The following is a 14,598-nucleotide window of genomic DNA, read 5'->3' on the forward strand; positions in this document are numbered from 1 at the left end:
AAAAACCCCCCACAAAAAACCCGCATAACGCGATAAATACTCCTGTCCTGTGCCGTCTGATGGCGACGGCGACTGTCTGAGCCCCTCTGTGAGTGTGCACTGTGTTGTCGTCCCCCCACTCCATCATTATTATTATTATTACTACAATGATAACGATTATTATTTTTAAAAAAAATGATTCCGTGGCTCTCAACTAAAGTCTGCGCGGTGCAGACCCCCAAACTGAACTGCTCATCTGTGCGAGGAAACGACAGTCTGACTCCACCATTATTATTTTTGTGATTATTGTTGTTGTTGTTATTGATCACCGCGGTCCGGGGGGGGGGCCGTGAGGGGGGGGGGCGTGAGGGGGGGGGCGGGCAGTGAGGTGGGGGCGGGGGGGCCGGGCCGGGGGGTGGGTCGGGGGGGCGGGCAGTGAGGTGGGGGCGGGGGCCGGGCCGGGGGGGGGGGGGGGCGGGCCAGGGGGGGGGGGCGGGCCGGGGGGGGGTGGGTCGGGGGGGGCCGGGCAGTGAGGTGGGGGCGGGGGCCGGGGCCGGGGTCGGGGGGGGGGGTGACCGGTGGTGTATTGGGGGCGGGTTTCCCGCGCTCCATTCAAATTTCTCGCCACAGAACGTATCCCCCAAAAAAGAATCGAACGCGCAGAGCGAGAGCGAGAGAGTGCGCGCGCGCAGCGAGGGGTGGGGGGCGGGGGGGGGGTCACCATCTCCTGGGTAACCCGTTACCAGGGCAGCGGCTGTACTGGGCTCGAGCGAGCGAGCGAGTGAGTGAGTGAGTGCGTGCTGTCGTAAAATTTATGGGGGGGGGGAGGGAGGCGGGCGGTGGTGGAGGTGGAGGAGAGAGAGAGAGCGCGAGAGAGGGGAAAGTGTCGCAAAGAGGTGGGTCGGGCGGGCGGGCGGTCGGTTGCACGCGCTGCGCGTCCGTCCTGGAATTTGACAGCGCTTATCAATGAAAGGAGAGCGAGCGGATCATGGCGGATGGCCCCAGGTGTAAGCGCAGAAAGCAGGCGAACCCGAGGAGGAAAACCGGTGAGTGGAGTTTGGAGAGAGGTGGGAGAGAGAGTGAGTGTGTGAGAGAGAGAGAGTGTGTGAGAGTGAGAGAGATCACTGTTCTCTCTCTCTCTCTCACACACACACACACACGGGCAAAAGGGGGGTAACTCCAGAGAGGGTCAGGGAGAAGGTGCTCTCCGGGAAGGGAGGAGAGGGGGAGAGAGAGAGTCCCGGTCGAAGTGTTCGGGCGGCGTTTCTGTTCTGTCTTCAGTGCCGGGGCTCGGGCTGCGGGGATTGTAAAGTGTTGTTAAAAGTTATAATTGGACAGTTCTGCTGCCGTTTCTCCTCTGTGTGTGTGTGTGTGTGTGTGAGAGAGAGAGAGAGAGAGTGAGTGTGTGAGTGAGTGTGTGAGTGAGTGTGAGAGAGTGAGTGTGAGAGAGAGTGAGTGTGTGAGAGAGAGAGTGAGTGTGTGAGAGAGTGAGTGAGAGAGAGAGAGTGAGTGTGAGAGAGAGAGTGAGTGTGAGAGAGAGAGAGAGTGAGAGAGTGAGTGTGTGAGAGAGAGAGAGTGAGTGTGAGAGAGAGAGAGAGAGAGTGAGTGTGAGAGAGAGAGAGAGAGTGAGTGTGTGAGAGAGTGAGAGAGAGAGAGAGAGTGGGGTGTCAGAGCGGTTACCTGGCCTCCCGCCGCCCTAGCGGTTCACTGGCCCCTGGACCGTTATTCTTCGCCGCCGCACCCACTTACTCTCCCCCCTGACCTCTCTCTCTCTCTCTCTCTCTCACACACACACACACATTTTTATATATATATAAATAAAATCCGCGACAACCAACCAACTACCCCCGACACGCGCGCACACAGAGAGCGAATTAATTCAATTACTCAGACATTAACAACAAACTTGCCCGGGAATCAATCCACCTCACCAACTCCTCGCAAACTCTCTGTGTGTGTGGGGTGGGGGAGGAGAAACTATTACTTAATTATTTCTCCCCTCTCTACACCCCCTCACCCTCCTCCTTCCCACCACACACTAACCCCCCTCACCACCACCACACACTACCCCACACTACACCCCCCCTCACCACCACCACACCATTACCCCTCACCACCACCACACCATTACCCCTCACCACCACCACACCACCCCCCCTCACCACCCCACACTACCCCCCCTCACCACCCCACACTACCCCCCCCTTACCACCCCACACTACCCCCCCTCACCACCACCACACACTAACCCCCTCACCACCACCACACACTAACCCCCCCTCACCACCACCACACACTACCCCTCACTACCCCACACTACACCCCCCACACTACACACCCCCTCACCACCACAACACCATTACCCCTCACCACCACCACACCATTACCCCTCACCACCACAACACCATTACCCCTCACCACCACCACACCATTACCCCTCACCACCCCACACTACCCCCCCTCACCACCCCACACTACCCCCCCCTCACCACCACCACACCATACCCCTCACCACCACCACACCATACCCCTCACCACCACCACACCATACCCCTCACCACCACCACACCATACCCCTCACCACCACCACACACTACCCCCCTCACCACCACCACACACTACCCCCTCACCACCACCACACACTACCCCCTCACCACCACCACACACTACCCCCTCACCACCACCACACACTACCCCCTCACCACCACCACACACTACCCCCTCACCACCACCACACACTACCCCCTCACCATCACCACACACTACCCCCCATCACCACCACATACTACACCCCCTCATTCCTCTCATCACCAACACACTCCCCCCTCATCCCCACCACACACTATCCCCCCCTCATCCCCCTCATCACCACCACACACATTACCCCCCCATCACCACCACGCACTACCCCCCATCACCACCACACCCCCCCCCAATCACCACCACACACTCCCATTGGATTTGAAGTGAAGGAAAGAGATTTTTTTTATTAGAAAACTTAATACCTGGCGCTGTTGGGAGATGTTTGTGTGTGTTGTATGTGTGGTATGTGTTGTTTGTGTGTGTGTTGTTTGTGTGTGTGTGTGGTGTGTTTGTGTGTGTGTGTGTGTTGTGTTTGTGTGTGTTGTTTGTGTGTGTGGTGTGTGTTGTTTGTGTGTGTGTTGTTTGTGTGTGTGTTGTGTGTTGTTTGTGTGTGTGTTGTGTGTTTGTGTGTGTGGTGTGTGTGCGCGCGCGTGTGTGAAAACAAAAAAAAGTCTTTAAAAAATATTTGATGTGTTTCTTTAAAAAGTCGATATACACATGTGTGTGTGTATGTGTATATATGTATATATATCGAGAGAGAGAGAGCGAGAGCGCCGCCGGGTCTGGACGCTGGGTTTCCTTCTCCCGGTGGTACCTGTTTGGTGCCGGAATGGAATGGGTGGTAACGGTTTTGCGGGAGCGGATTGCGGGCCCTCTGCTGTGGTGTATCTCCCCCCTCCCTCCCTCCCTCCCTCCCCCCTCCCTGGCCGCCCGGCCCGGCTCGGCCCGGCCGACTGACTGACTGACTGACTCTCAGCAGAACAAGCTATATAAGGAATACATTTACATTACAGCGGGGAGAGAGACTTGCATTTTTTTCCTTGTTTATTTAAACTTTTTTGTGTGTGTGTGTGTTTTCTCTTCTCTTAAATGTGACTAATTTGAGAACATTATTAGTGTGTGTGTGTGTATATATATATATATACACACACACATTAGTGCCTTCGTCAAGGTGTTGATTATCTTCCAGTCTGGAAACTGCGTCTAATTATTTTTAAAAAAATATGATCAATGTTTATTTTCAGACGATTGGGGGGGGGGGATTTTTCCTTTGGGAAACCTTATAAACTTCAGACTCGTTTCCCCGCATTTGAGAGGGGGGGGGATTTTGCGTGCGTTTTTCCCGTGTAATCGCCCTCCTCCATTTCCCCCCCCCCCCTCCCAGACCACCCCCCACCTTAATAATAATAAAAAAGTTAAAATTGCTCTTGCAGTAGATGCGCACTTTCACGTTTGTCAAAAAAAAATCTTAGTCTGGCATTTTTATAAATTATTTTCGTACAATCATTATTGCGGTTGATGCTAAGTTGAGGGGCTTTTCCTGCTGACGAAATTGTGACATGTGCGCCTGGCCACAGAGAGAGAGAGGGAGAGAGAGAGAGCCACAGAGAGAGAGGGAGGGAGGGAGGGAGAGAGAGAGAGCCAGAGAGAGAGGAGCCATGTAAACATGTTTACCTGAAAAATGGGGCTGCGACGTTAAGCTGGGATTGAGGGGGGTGGCGGGGGGGGAAGCAAACACCTGGATCTTTTATTATTTTCTAAAAAGGAAAACGATGCGTTAGTGAAAAGGGGACTTTTTTTAAAAAAAAAGAAAACCAAACACTCTTTCCATTCAGCAGGGAAACCGATTCCTGATTGTCGAGCCGAGCTGACAAGCTGCAGCAAATGGCAACTTGTGCAGGTAGAAATGGTGTTAGTTTCAGCCCCTCCGTCTGCTTCATTCTCATGGGAGAGATTTATTTACCATGGTTGCAGTCAGGTTATTTTCCTTTGTGTTTTAGACGAGTGTTTTTTGTTTGAACCCACCTTGAGATTTTTTTTCGAGGGGGGGGAGGAATTATGAATAGAGCATCGGAAATGGTCGAAATCTATCGAGGTAGTTGATACTTGCAGCCTTTTTTTTTGTATTTTTATTGGGATGTGCAGTGTTTTTTCCCGTCTTGCCGATGGCTATCTAACGCGTGTGGTTTCCTCTGTGTGTGTCTGTGTGTGTGGGGAGGGGGTGAGTCCTTTAATATCTGATGAGATTGCCGCCTGGGAGGGAGGGAGGGAGGGAGGGCGCTCCTGCAGAGAGAGAGAGAGAGAGAGAGAGGTGGGGGAGGCAGAGAATGACTGTGTTTTGGGTGGTGGTGGTGTTTTTTTAGCAGGACGTGCGCACAGGTAATATACGTGGTGGGCGCAATAAGCAATTTTATCGAAAGTGCTGAGTTGTGTCCGTTTCTGTCAGTCTGAGGAGGAAAAACAAACCTGGTCATAACCGATTGTGGCACATAGTGTACAGCGAAGAGCTCTGGATCGCTAATCCTATTGGGGCAGTCATAAATCTTTAATATTTTTTTCAGAGAGTGCGTTATGCTCTGTCTGCCCACTAGGGCCGCCCTCGGTATCTCCAGATTAAAACGTTTACTTCATTTATTTTTCCTTTAGGTACAAATGTTAGAAATGGGTTACTGTTCACAGGTAAACGCAGATAAACAAAGTATGATTTATTTTTGACGTGCGCGCCATGTCCAACTTTTGCCGATGTATGTATTTACCCGAGTGTTAAATTCTCTATCTTTAGTTTTCAAACGTGTTTCGGTTATACCGAGCAATAAATTACACAGATTATTTTTTCATCAGTAGGGCTTCGTTCCATTGAAATTGAGGGTACGTGGTTAGGGACTTACCCTGACTGTTTCCTATTTTGAAGCGTGCTTTGCTTTACTGAAACCAACAGGATGAGTGTTTTTTCATATCTTACTGATGTGCTGAGATATTGTGTGTGAATACACCTATTTTGCTCATTTTGATTGGGAGTTAAATAATGAGTTTGAGCCTGAAAATAAGCAAGTTTCACTAACTATTTGAATCAATTTACTGTACTTGTTTTAGTCAATCAAATAGATATCTATCTAATCGTATGAAGTAAAATGGAGAGGGTTACCTGTTGTATAAAATTGGCTTGCGTATTCAGATTTTAATTATCATACTTTGATGAACGACACAAGATGTTTTAGGGGGATTTAGGAACAATTAAGAACATAAATTATCTCTTTTGGAATACAGCTTTAAAAAGTGTTTGAGCATTTTGTGCTCCAAGTGAAGGTTGTGAATTCTGGGAACATGGTTTAGTTTTACATTTGGCACCAAGCTCTGTCTGCCCTGCCCAAACATTGTCAGCCTTCGAATATAATAATAATCCTTGTATTTGAATACCACTTTCCACTTAGTGTTAACGTCTTCTTCCCACACCAGTCTGAGTGACATTGTCTATTTATGCTGAATTATTGACAATTTGGAGTTGTGAACTTTTGTTCACCACTGGACTGAGATTGCCTGTGAGTTCAGGCAGAAAAGATACTTAACATATCAGTTTTTACTGTTTTGAAGCTTCTGTCCAAGCAGTAGAAGAACACTAGTAACTAAGAACCTTCCAGTCACTCTGCTTCTGAATACATTTTTGCAACAATGGATGAATATATATTTACAATCTTTCTTTTGTATTGCTAACGTTTGTTCATGTTGTACTGAGTAACGTTGCCTTGTGAATTTCAGGCACATACCTTTTATAGCCAAGATCTGTGCAGCTAAAAAGGAAGATTTGTATATTTTAAAAACATAAATACAAATTTAGTTGTAGCTAAACAGCTTTGCATACATTCAAAACTAAAAACAAGATATCTTTCTCAAAGCTTGTTCCTTCTAGGAAAATTCCTTTTTACCCAAACTCAGCAGGAAACAAGCATCTGAGGTACCGTTAGGTGACCTTTGACCCAGAGACTCTGAATGCCTTAGGTATGATTTCACTTTCACTACATTCTTTGTCAACCTGAATGCTTGTCAAATCAGATGTGTGTTTAGACCTTTTCAGTGAATGTGCCTGGAGGGAGGAACAAAGCACTAGGTCATCTTGAGCATAATCTTGGTGTTTATTTTCTGTTGTTCTGGTGGTTGGGGGAGGGGGGTTTCCTCACCATTTCTTAAGAGGTATTGAGGCATCCAGTGTTTAGCTGCTTACTTCTCTTTAGATTTTCACAGCATTCTTGGTCATTCTTCCTATGATGCAATTGACAGATGACTGGCTGGATGATGCAAACTAGCAATTGTACTTGAAACTGCATTATGAAGATAGGGAAAATGATTAATTAATTGTGGTTGAAAATGTTCAAGGATCAAACCGACTTATTTCTATTTTGTCAGTTTGATTTATGGACAAAGGGCAGGCATTTGATTTATGTTGAAAACAAAGTTTGTTTACCTTTTGTATAAGTTCATATAATCATTAATATTTTAATGATACAAATAGTGCTGTTTCTAAATGTGTCTGAAAATCAGTAGCGTGGCTAGCTTGAAATATAATAAAACAAACATGATTTATTACTGAAGTGAGTTTCCAGGAGTAAAGTTATTAATTCTCAAATTATTATTCAAGCCCTTATTTTCTGTAAAGGTTTGGGGAAAATGCACATTTTTTTTCAGTGTTATAGAATCTAACGCGGCGGTTAGTGATATGTTGGGCCTATTGAAAGCATAGTTTATGGTGCAGAAAAATGACCAGTGGAAAAGGTATGCAACTAGCCCAAGTACTTAATTAAAATGGTGCATGGGAACCCGTGCTATGAAGCAGCAGTGCTTCACAGCTGCCACAGTTTTGTTTAGACTCTGGAAGGATTTGGGGTAAAGTGTATGTATGGGGGGAGGTTCAGATGTATGGGGAGGAATCTGTGGCATGACTTGTTACAAACAAAACACAATTACTTTAGCCTCTACATGTGCAGTAACCCAGCAGTAAGTAGGAACCCGGTTGTTATTTGATTGGCAGATCACTTTTCCGGGGCTAATAATTCCTTAAAAAATAATAAATTGGTCACTCAATCCATGATTGTTGTGGGACACTGCTGTGCGCAATTGGCTGCTGCTATCGCCCACAAAATATACAGTGAATTCACTTTACAGTATATTCTGCAGTGCTTTGAGACATCTTGAAGATGTGATAAGCCGCTATATCAAAATGCAAAGATTATTATCAGAATGCAAGGATTATTACTTGTGAAGTTTTAACTGGACTGCTACAGTTATGGTAGAAACGCATGAGTGTATTGTGACATTTCTGTGAAGAGAACAGATGGCTTGGCTTTGTATTCTTGCATGGATGTAATGCAATGTGATATAAATTTGTGAAAGATCCCACATTTTTTCTGCCGAAACCTTATTGTGTTCCTGTTATGCTTTCTGGCCGTGTCAGTCTAAATTTGTGTTTTTTTTAATCCTTGTGTAGAAAAGGCAAAGTCACCTTTTGCGATTTGTTCACTATATCATGCACTTTCAGCCTTAAAAGAAAAGGCCCATTCACTGGTTCTGTATAGGGAGGGAATAGGCTTTTCACATTGGGTTTTTGGGGAAAATTCTTCAAATCTGTGAACTGTTGAAGGAACAAGATTAGTATTGTAGTTGTGTCTGGTCGGTGACGAAAGTATTGACATGTATTTTTTTTNAAAAAGCAGAGCATTTTGAAGCGTTCTGAGACACTACCCTACATGAAGGGGGCTATAAAAATGCAAGTTATTGTTGCATCAAGTAAAATCAAAGTGGAATTTGGCATTTATCAGGTAGAATGAATATAAATATTTTTATGAAAGGATTATAAATATATATTTTAAAATGATAAAATAAATTTAAAACAAATCTTGCTTTCTGCACTATAGCTAGATAATTTGTGCAACCTATTCATACCTTGTGTTACAAGCCTGACAAAAAACACTTCGCAAGTCTTTCAGTGCTTCAAAATGTACCAATTTAAAATATTTAGTCATAATATTAGTCATTGTATCCATTATTAATCTGATTGCACACCAAAGATATTTTTCTCAAATGCCAAAGGGTGGGGCAGTGATATGAAAGTTGAGTCTGTTTTTGAAGCTTTTAAATACGTTGAATGGGCTTTAATAGATTTTAATCTTGACACATGTGACCTGTTGGAGATCCTAATATTGCTACTTTGCATTGGTTCTAACTTCATCTGGGGGTGATATATTATATGTAGAGTGAATACTTGTATGTTCTGTTTTATATATCGGCAGGCAAGCCACTGTCATCTTCTGCCTTCCAATTTTGTGCTGGTCTCTGTAATTACTTTTGATGAGATTATGTTTTGGAGATTATGCCTGATTATGCCTTCCCTCCCCTCCCTCTCAAATGAGTTGAAATACTTACCTCAGCATAAAATAACATCTGCCTTACCAATGAGTAAGCTTTGGTGGGTGAGAGTGTGCAGTATCTAATTGGCTGTAGTAAGTTCCATGTATAGTAGTCCAATATCCACATTAAGTACAGTTCCCATTGTGGATATGGAAACCTTTCGTGTGCTTGTCAGGCCACAGTGCAAAATACAATATACAGATTCTTAACCATCTTTAATTTAAATCTCTCCATCTCTTCCCCCACACTGGCCACTTCTTTTGCTTCACAACACCTCCCATAGTGCCAGCCTCATTCCCTCCACCCAAATTGCTGGCGCCTTCTCTTGTGCAAAACCACCCCAATCTCTCTCTCTTTCTATCCCCCTGCAGCGTTGACCCTGTCCCTGTTGCTCTATCTCTCTCAACCCCTCACAGTGTTCATGTCTTCTCTCTCCATCATCACCCTGCGCACTGTGCCTGCCTCTACTTTCTCTTAAACCTTGTACTAGATCTTTACTCAAAAATTCATACACGTGTATGAAAATATACATTGTATACACTCTAAATATCTTAAATTTGCAATGCTCCTTTTTAATGTCTTTTCAAAATAATTGCATTTTGATTAATCAAGCTGCAGCAACACCCAAAATGCAGAGAAAATAGTTTGTTTAGGTCTATCTGACTCACTTAAAAAGAAATTAGTGCGCTGCTTAAATGCATGTCGTAATGTATGTGCAATTGAAGATTCTTGGTTGCAAAATCACTGTGATTGTTCTGACATTTTGTGATGACGTTGCAGTTGAGCAGCCATGCAGTAAGCTGCGGTACTGATATGGGAGTTTACCTATGAATGTCCAGCCAGTAGCATCCATTCAAATTATTTAGGGTTGAGGACATATTTACTGATGAGCTAGGTAGAGTGGTGGGTCATCAACAATACTTGGATTACTTCTGGATCTGCCTGGATTTTCTGGGTATGTCTCTTTAACCAGTTCAACCCCAAGGAGACTTGCTTACTTTCTATCTACCCCACAGCCATAGTCTGACTTGATCCGATCCACACTTGTACTTTCCAGCTTGGACCACTGGATAATCATTGTGGTACAAAAATACATGAATAGGTTTGAGGCCCTTCCTATTTTTTTCTTAGTGATACATTGAGTTAATTACAATATACCCAAAGTAGGTTCCAGATTACTAGTTGTTGGATCTTTCTATTTGCCAAAAAGATGATTAGAAAATTTGGAACAATGCATTTCTATCAGTAGTCTAATAGAGCAAAATAGTAGTTTAAACCTTTGGAAGAAGTTCAAAGGAACACAACGTGAAGAGAAAACAATGAAAATAAATCATAATCCTTCATGCATTAACCCATAATAAAAGGTGAACCAAAGGCAATAAAGAGATTGGATTGTCCCCAAAAATTTGGACAGGAACATTCCGAGACCTTATATCAAACAACAAAAATATGCGTGATATATTCAGATCGAGGTGAGAGTAGCTTAAATTTATCATGTGTGTTGGAACTAATCAACATACCGTGTAAGTTCTTTTATAAATTAATTAAAAGACCTGACCTGTCATCTAACCTCTAAGCCTCTTTCAGCTGTACTGGCCATATTAGCTGTTGCAATACTTCAGAATGGCAACTAGGTTTAAGTGATCCTTTTTGCTCTTGCTGTTCTTCAGTTGGTCTTGCTGTGGTTGACATTTATTTGGTGTTATGAATTTAAGTCTGGTCTTTTAGCCTTCCTTTTAACCCTAATCCTAAAAGCTAGCAAAAGAATTGTAACAGTCGCTTAATGTTAAGATTCTTTTTGGCATGTTGAAAGTTGGATTGATCATAATATTTTCTTCTTGAGATAAACATTGAAACAAAACCAGATCCAAGTTGGGCAGTTTGCGGGTTAACTTTCTATATTTGGTCATCGGATTTTAATTCTTGTGCATGTCTTCCCGATGTGAAAGGTATTATAAATTAAATTTGTTGATGTTTGTTATTGTGTGTTTACCTAAGTGAATAGCTAATTAAAGTCATAACATTAAAGGTGTGTGTGTTTTGCGTGAGTGTCGTGTTCCGTTTTGCTTTGGAGGGTGGGAAGCCTTGTGCCAATTAAATTTATGTACTGTGGATGGAAGATATTGATTCTTACGCATGCTCCTTTAGTGAAATTGCTTTACAATCTGTACTACAGATAAGATAGCAAATTTGTCCAATAAGCCATCAAGGGAACATGAACATTCCTTTTATAAAAGTTCTGATGATATTTGAGAGGATAATGTGAAAGATTTTGTTCACTGCATACGAACTTAAGTCATTTGATTTGTGTACTACAATTCTGAATTTAAGATTTGGATTCTGCTTCAAAGGCCCTGAAGTTTGGATTTACTAGTCTGAATTAATCCAAACTATTCATCCTTGCATCTTTTCCAACTTAACCTCAGTTAAGTGAGTCATTCCATTGTTCAATCATGCAACTTTTATTTTCAGTTCTTGTATCGTTATAATACACCATTAGTTAAATCTAATATGACTTCATATAATTTGAAGGCATCTATTGTCCTCAATTAATGGTCGGAAAATGTATCCTGTAATTGAACTTTCATAGCTAAAAAAAGCTGCACCTAAATTGATTGTTGTTTGTATTATGTTTTAATTTCCTGTGGTCTTTGGATACATTTATTTTGTCACTTGACAATCATTTAGTTATATTTAAGAAACCAAATTTCAAGGATTTCATGTATCTTGTTTTATTATAAGAAAACAAGAAAAAGTAATATACATCTTGAATTTCATTGTCATATATTTGTTTTTCACTGATCTGTACACACAATAAAGCTGTCTTCTTATTTTTGTTGTGATATTTGATCTAATTACAGGGTTAAATGTTTAGCTGAATTTTATTTGAATGTATAAACAATATGTTCATAAATAGTTGCAGAGTGCAATACTGAAACATCTTGCAAAGCTTTTAACAATATTGAGAAAGCTAATAAGTGTTGATTTTCCACGTTGATAGAATTTAATTTATTTTATTTGTTTGTTACAATAGGAGAGCAGGAGGGAGACTGTGGCAACTCAATTTTTGAGTCAAATCTAAGAAAACTCCTAGGATATTGGTCTTGAAAATATGAGTTGCAAATCAGTTTTCATTTTGCTTGTAGAAACTTCTGGTTTATTTGTGGAATTTGATACTGAATGTGCTTAAAAATTACGATCTTAAAGGCCCACAGACTTTTGTGACCAACCTTTTTCTCAGGCAAAAAATGTCCCACATACCAGTCATGATTGCAAACTGAAAGTCATTTGTGGCAGGAATACTACTGTTTGTATGAATCTCAGCCAAGAAAAGGCCCAAAATGTATAGAAAAGATTAGAACGCAAATTGCCACCTGTAAAATTGCTTTTGATGACATTTAGGATTGTATAGTAGAGAGGCTTACTATCTGGGACTGGTCCCTTTATGGATAAGCAGATAGTGTGGATAATTGGACGTCACTCAAAATACAATTTGGCTGTAGTGGAAACTGAAACAAAGTTTCATTAAATTGTCATTTTAGGTGTCAGCTTGGTTCACTTGATGGAACTTTTGCCTCTGAGTCAGAAGGCTGTAGATTCAAACCCCACTTAGGGACTTTGAACTCAAATAGTCTAGGCTGACTTCAATTCAGTGCTAGAGTGGGTTGCATTGTTGGAGGTGCCGTCCTTTGGATGAGACCTTAAATCAACTTCAAGGACCTCACTCTTTGATTGCACCTATGCTCACCTCTGCCATCCTCCCCCCACAACCACCACCCTCACATGAGGACCTGGATTAAACAAATGGTGCTGTATAAACCTGGTACGCAGCATTGGACATGGATCTGAAGAACATAAAGGTGGCTGGCACGTTGCAAGCTGTCCTGTTAAGGTCCTCCCACGAGCTGAAAGTGGATGTCCATTAGATGCTGATGAGGAAACTGAGGCTTGGGGCGACAGCTGCTAGAAGGTGTTACCTGGGAGTCCTGGGAGAGTTTGTGAACCGGCATGCCTACATCCAGTGCCTGGAATCCACCTTGATTGATTTGTAGGGAGGTTAAGCTGCTGGTTAAGTTCTTCACCTCCAACTGGTGGAACCATCGCTCAATGGGAAGGGATGTGTGCCTGAGTTGTGGACAGGACAGCTGTGGATGGGAGCAATGTTTACTGCATTTTCATTTTCAGCCCCATTGTGTTCTGAAACTAACGATTTAAAGGTTGAAAGTTTACATTGTATTTGGTGAAGTATAAGACAGTAACTATAATTTACCAGAACATGTTGTGAAAATAAATTGAAACTTGAACTTTTAATAATTTATTCACTTAGGTGATTTATAAATTAGTTGAATGTGCTGATTTTTGAAGAAAAATTGCTTATAATGCAAAGGCTAAGAGGGAGGAAAAAAATCAATATTTACTCTTGGTAAAGTGTTCATTTGCTTTCTTTTATGTATGGATTCCTTTATAAATGGCCTATCCAAATCACCGTAATTCAACAATGTCACCGAATGGGGTGAAAACAGCAACACAGTTGTGTGATGATGTCACACCAGAGATGCACTGCTGACAACTGGTGCTCACAAGAGTTGCTTTTAACGCTTTTGTTTACTTTGATTTGAAACTTGCTAAACAATTAAGAATTCATTTTGACTGGTGCTGGTCAGGTAGGAGTTGAGTTGTCACTATTGGGTAGTGCTTTGCATCTAGCTTGAGAAGTTAACTCTCTCTGGCCCAACAACATTCCTTAATCTTAGGTTAAGGCATGTTAAGGCAGCCTTGGATCTTTTCATTTCTTATAGCAGCCATCTATTGGGAGACTGATAAATTAGTTTGTGCTCCATTCTTGCTACATTTTTGAAGGAATGTACTCTGTATAGACTGGCCAATAACACCAATTAGGATTTAGCTTGCACTTAAGACAGATTGTATGAACAATGCATATTATTAAAAATTGAGGCTGTTTAGGTAAACCAGAGCAAGAATTAGATACTCTGAAATACAATTATTTTCCAAACTTATGCTATGTATGGGCAGAAATTTAAATCTAATGAACTTTGGGAGTCATCTTTCTTGAATTGGAATCAAATTCAGATTGTAGAGGTGATAAATGCTCAGCTCTCCTGCACACCATAGTTTTGCTTTTCTTTTAATGGGTGGGGGCAGGAGAGAGAGAGACTATTTGCTTCAAGTTTTTCTTTTGATCAACCGGGTTTCTGGAAACAACAACAACTTGGATTTATATAGCGCCCTCCACACCGAATGGCGCCTCAGAGCGCTTTACAGTAACGGATCCCGGGACCGAGCCAGGGGGAGGGGAAGGAAGGTGACCAAAGGCGCGGTCGAAAAGAAAGTTCTTCAGCAGAGACCTGAAAATATGAAGGGAGGGAGTGAGACGAAGGGAGTGAGGAGGGCAGTTCCAGAGCCTCGGGCCATAGTAGCTGAAGGCACAGCCGCCGAGGGTGGAGTGGAGGACGAGGAGGAGGCCAGACCCGGAGGAACGGAGGCAACGGGTACTGTTTTGAGGAGAGAGGAGGTCAGAGAGGTAGGGAGGTGTAGAGGAGTGCAGGGACTTGAATACAAGGGTGAGGATCTTGAAATCGATCCTCTCTGGGATAGGCAGCCGGTGTAGTCTGGCAA

At 43.0% G+C, this 14,598-nt stretch overlaps 1 protein-coding gene across 6 annotated transcripts in view; it reads left to right on the forward strand.

Moving 5' to 3' along the window:
- Positions 1-816: 816 nt before the first annotated feature.
- The window catches only part of zeb1b (zinc finger E-box binding homeobox 1b), a 106,540-nt gene continuing 92,758 nt past the window's right edge, over positions 817-14,598 (forward strand). Inside the window, exons 1-2 of one of the 6 annotated variants that reach the window (XM_042332614.1) lie at positions 967-1,025; positions 4,398-4,657. In XM_042332614.1, the coding sequence (XP_042188548.1) occupies positions 4,621-4,657 (37 nt within the window). In that variant the 5' untranslated portion in view covers positions 967-1,025; positions 4,398-4,620. Of the gene's footprint in view, positions 1,026-4,176; positions 4,658-14,598 lie in introns of those variants that run through there. The other 5 variants (XM_042332615.1, XM_042332611.1, XM_042332612.1 and 2 more) reach the window with 5 other exon arrangements.

This window comes from Callorhinchus milii, unplaced genomic scaffold (genome assembly GCF_018977255.1).
Source record: "Callorhinchus milii isolate IMCB2004 unplaced genomic scaffold, IMCB_Cmil_1.0 Scaffold2, whole genome shotgun sequence".
NCBI classification, from domain to species: Eukaryota; Metazoa; Chordata; class Chondrichthyes; order Chimaeriformes; family Callorhinchidae; genus Callorhinchus; species Callorhinchus milii.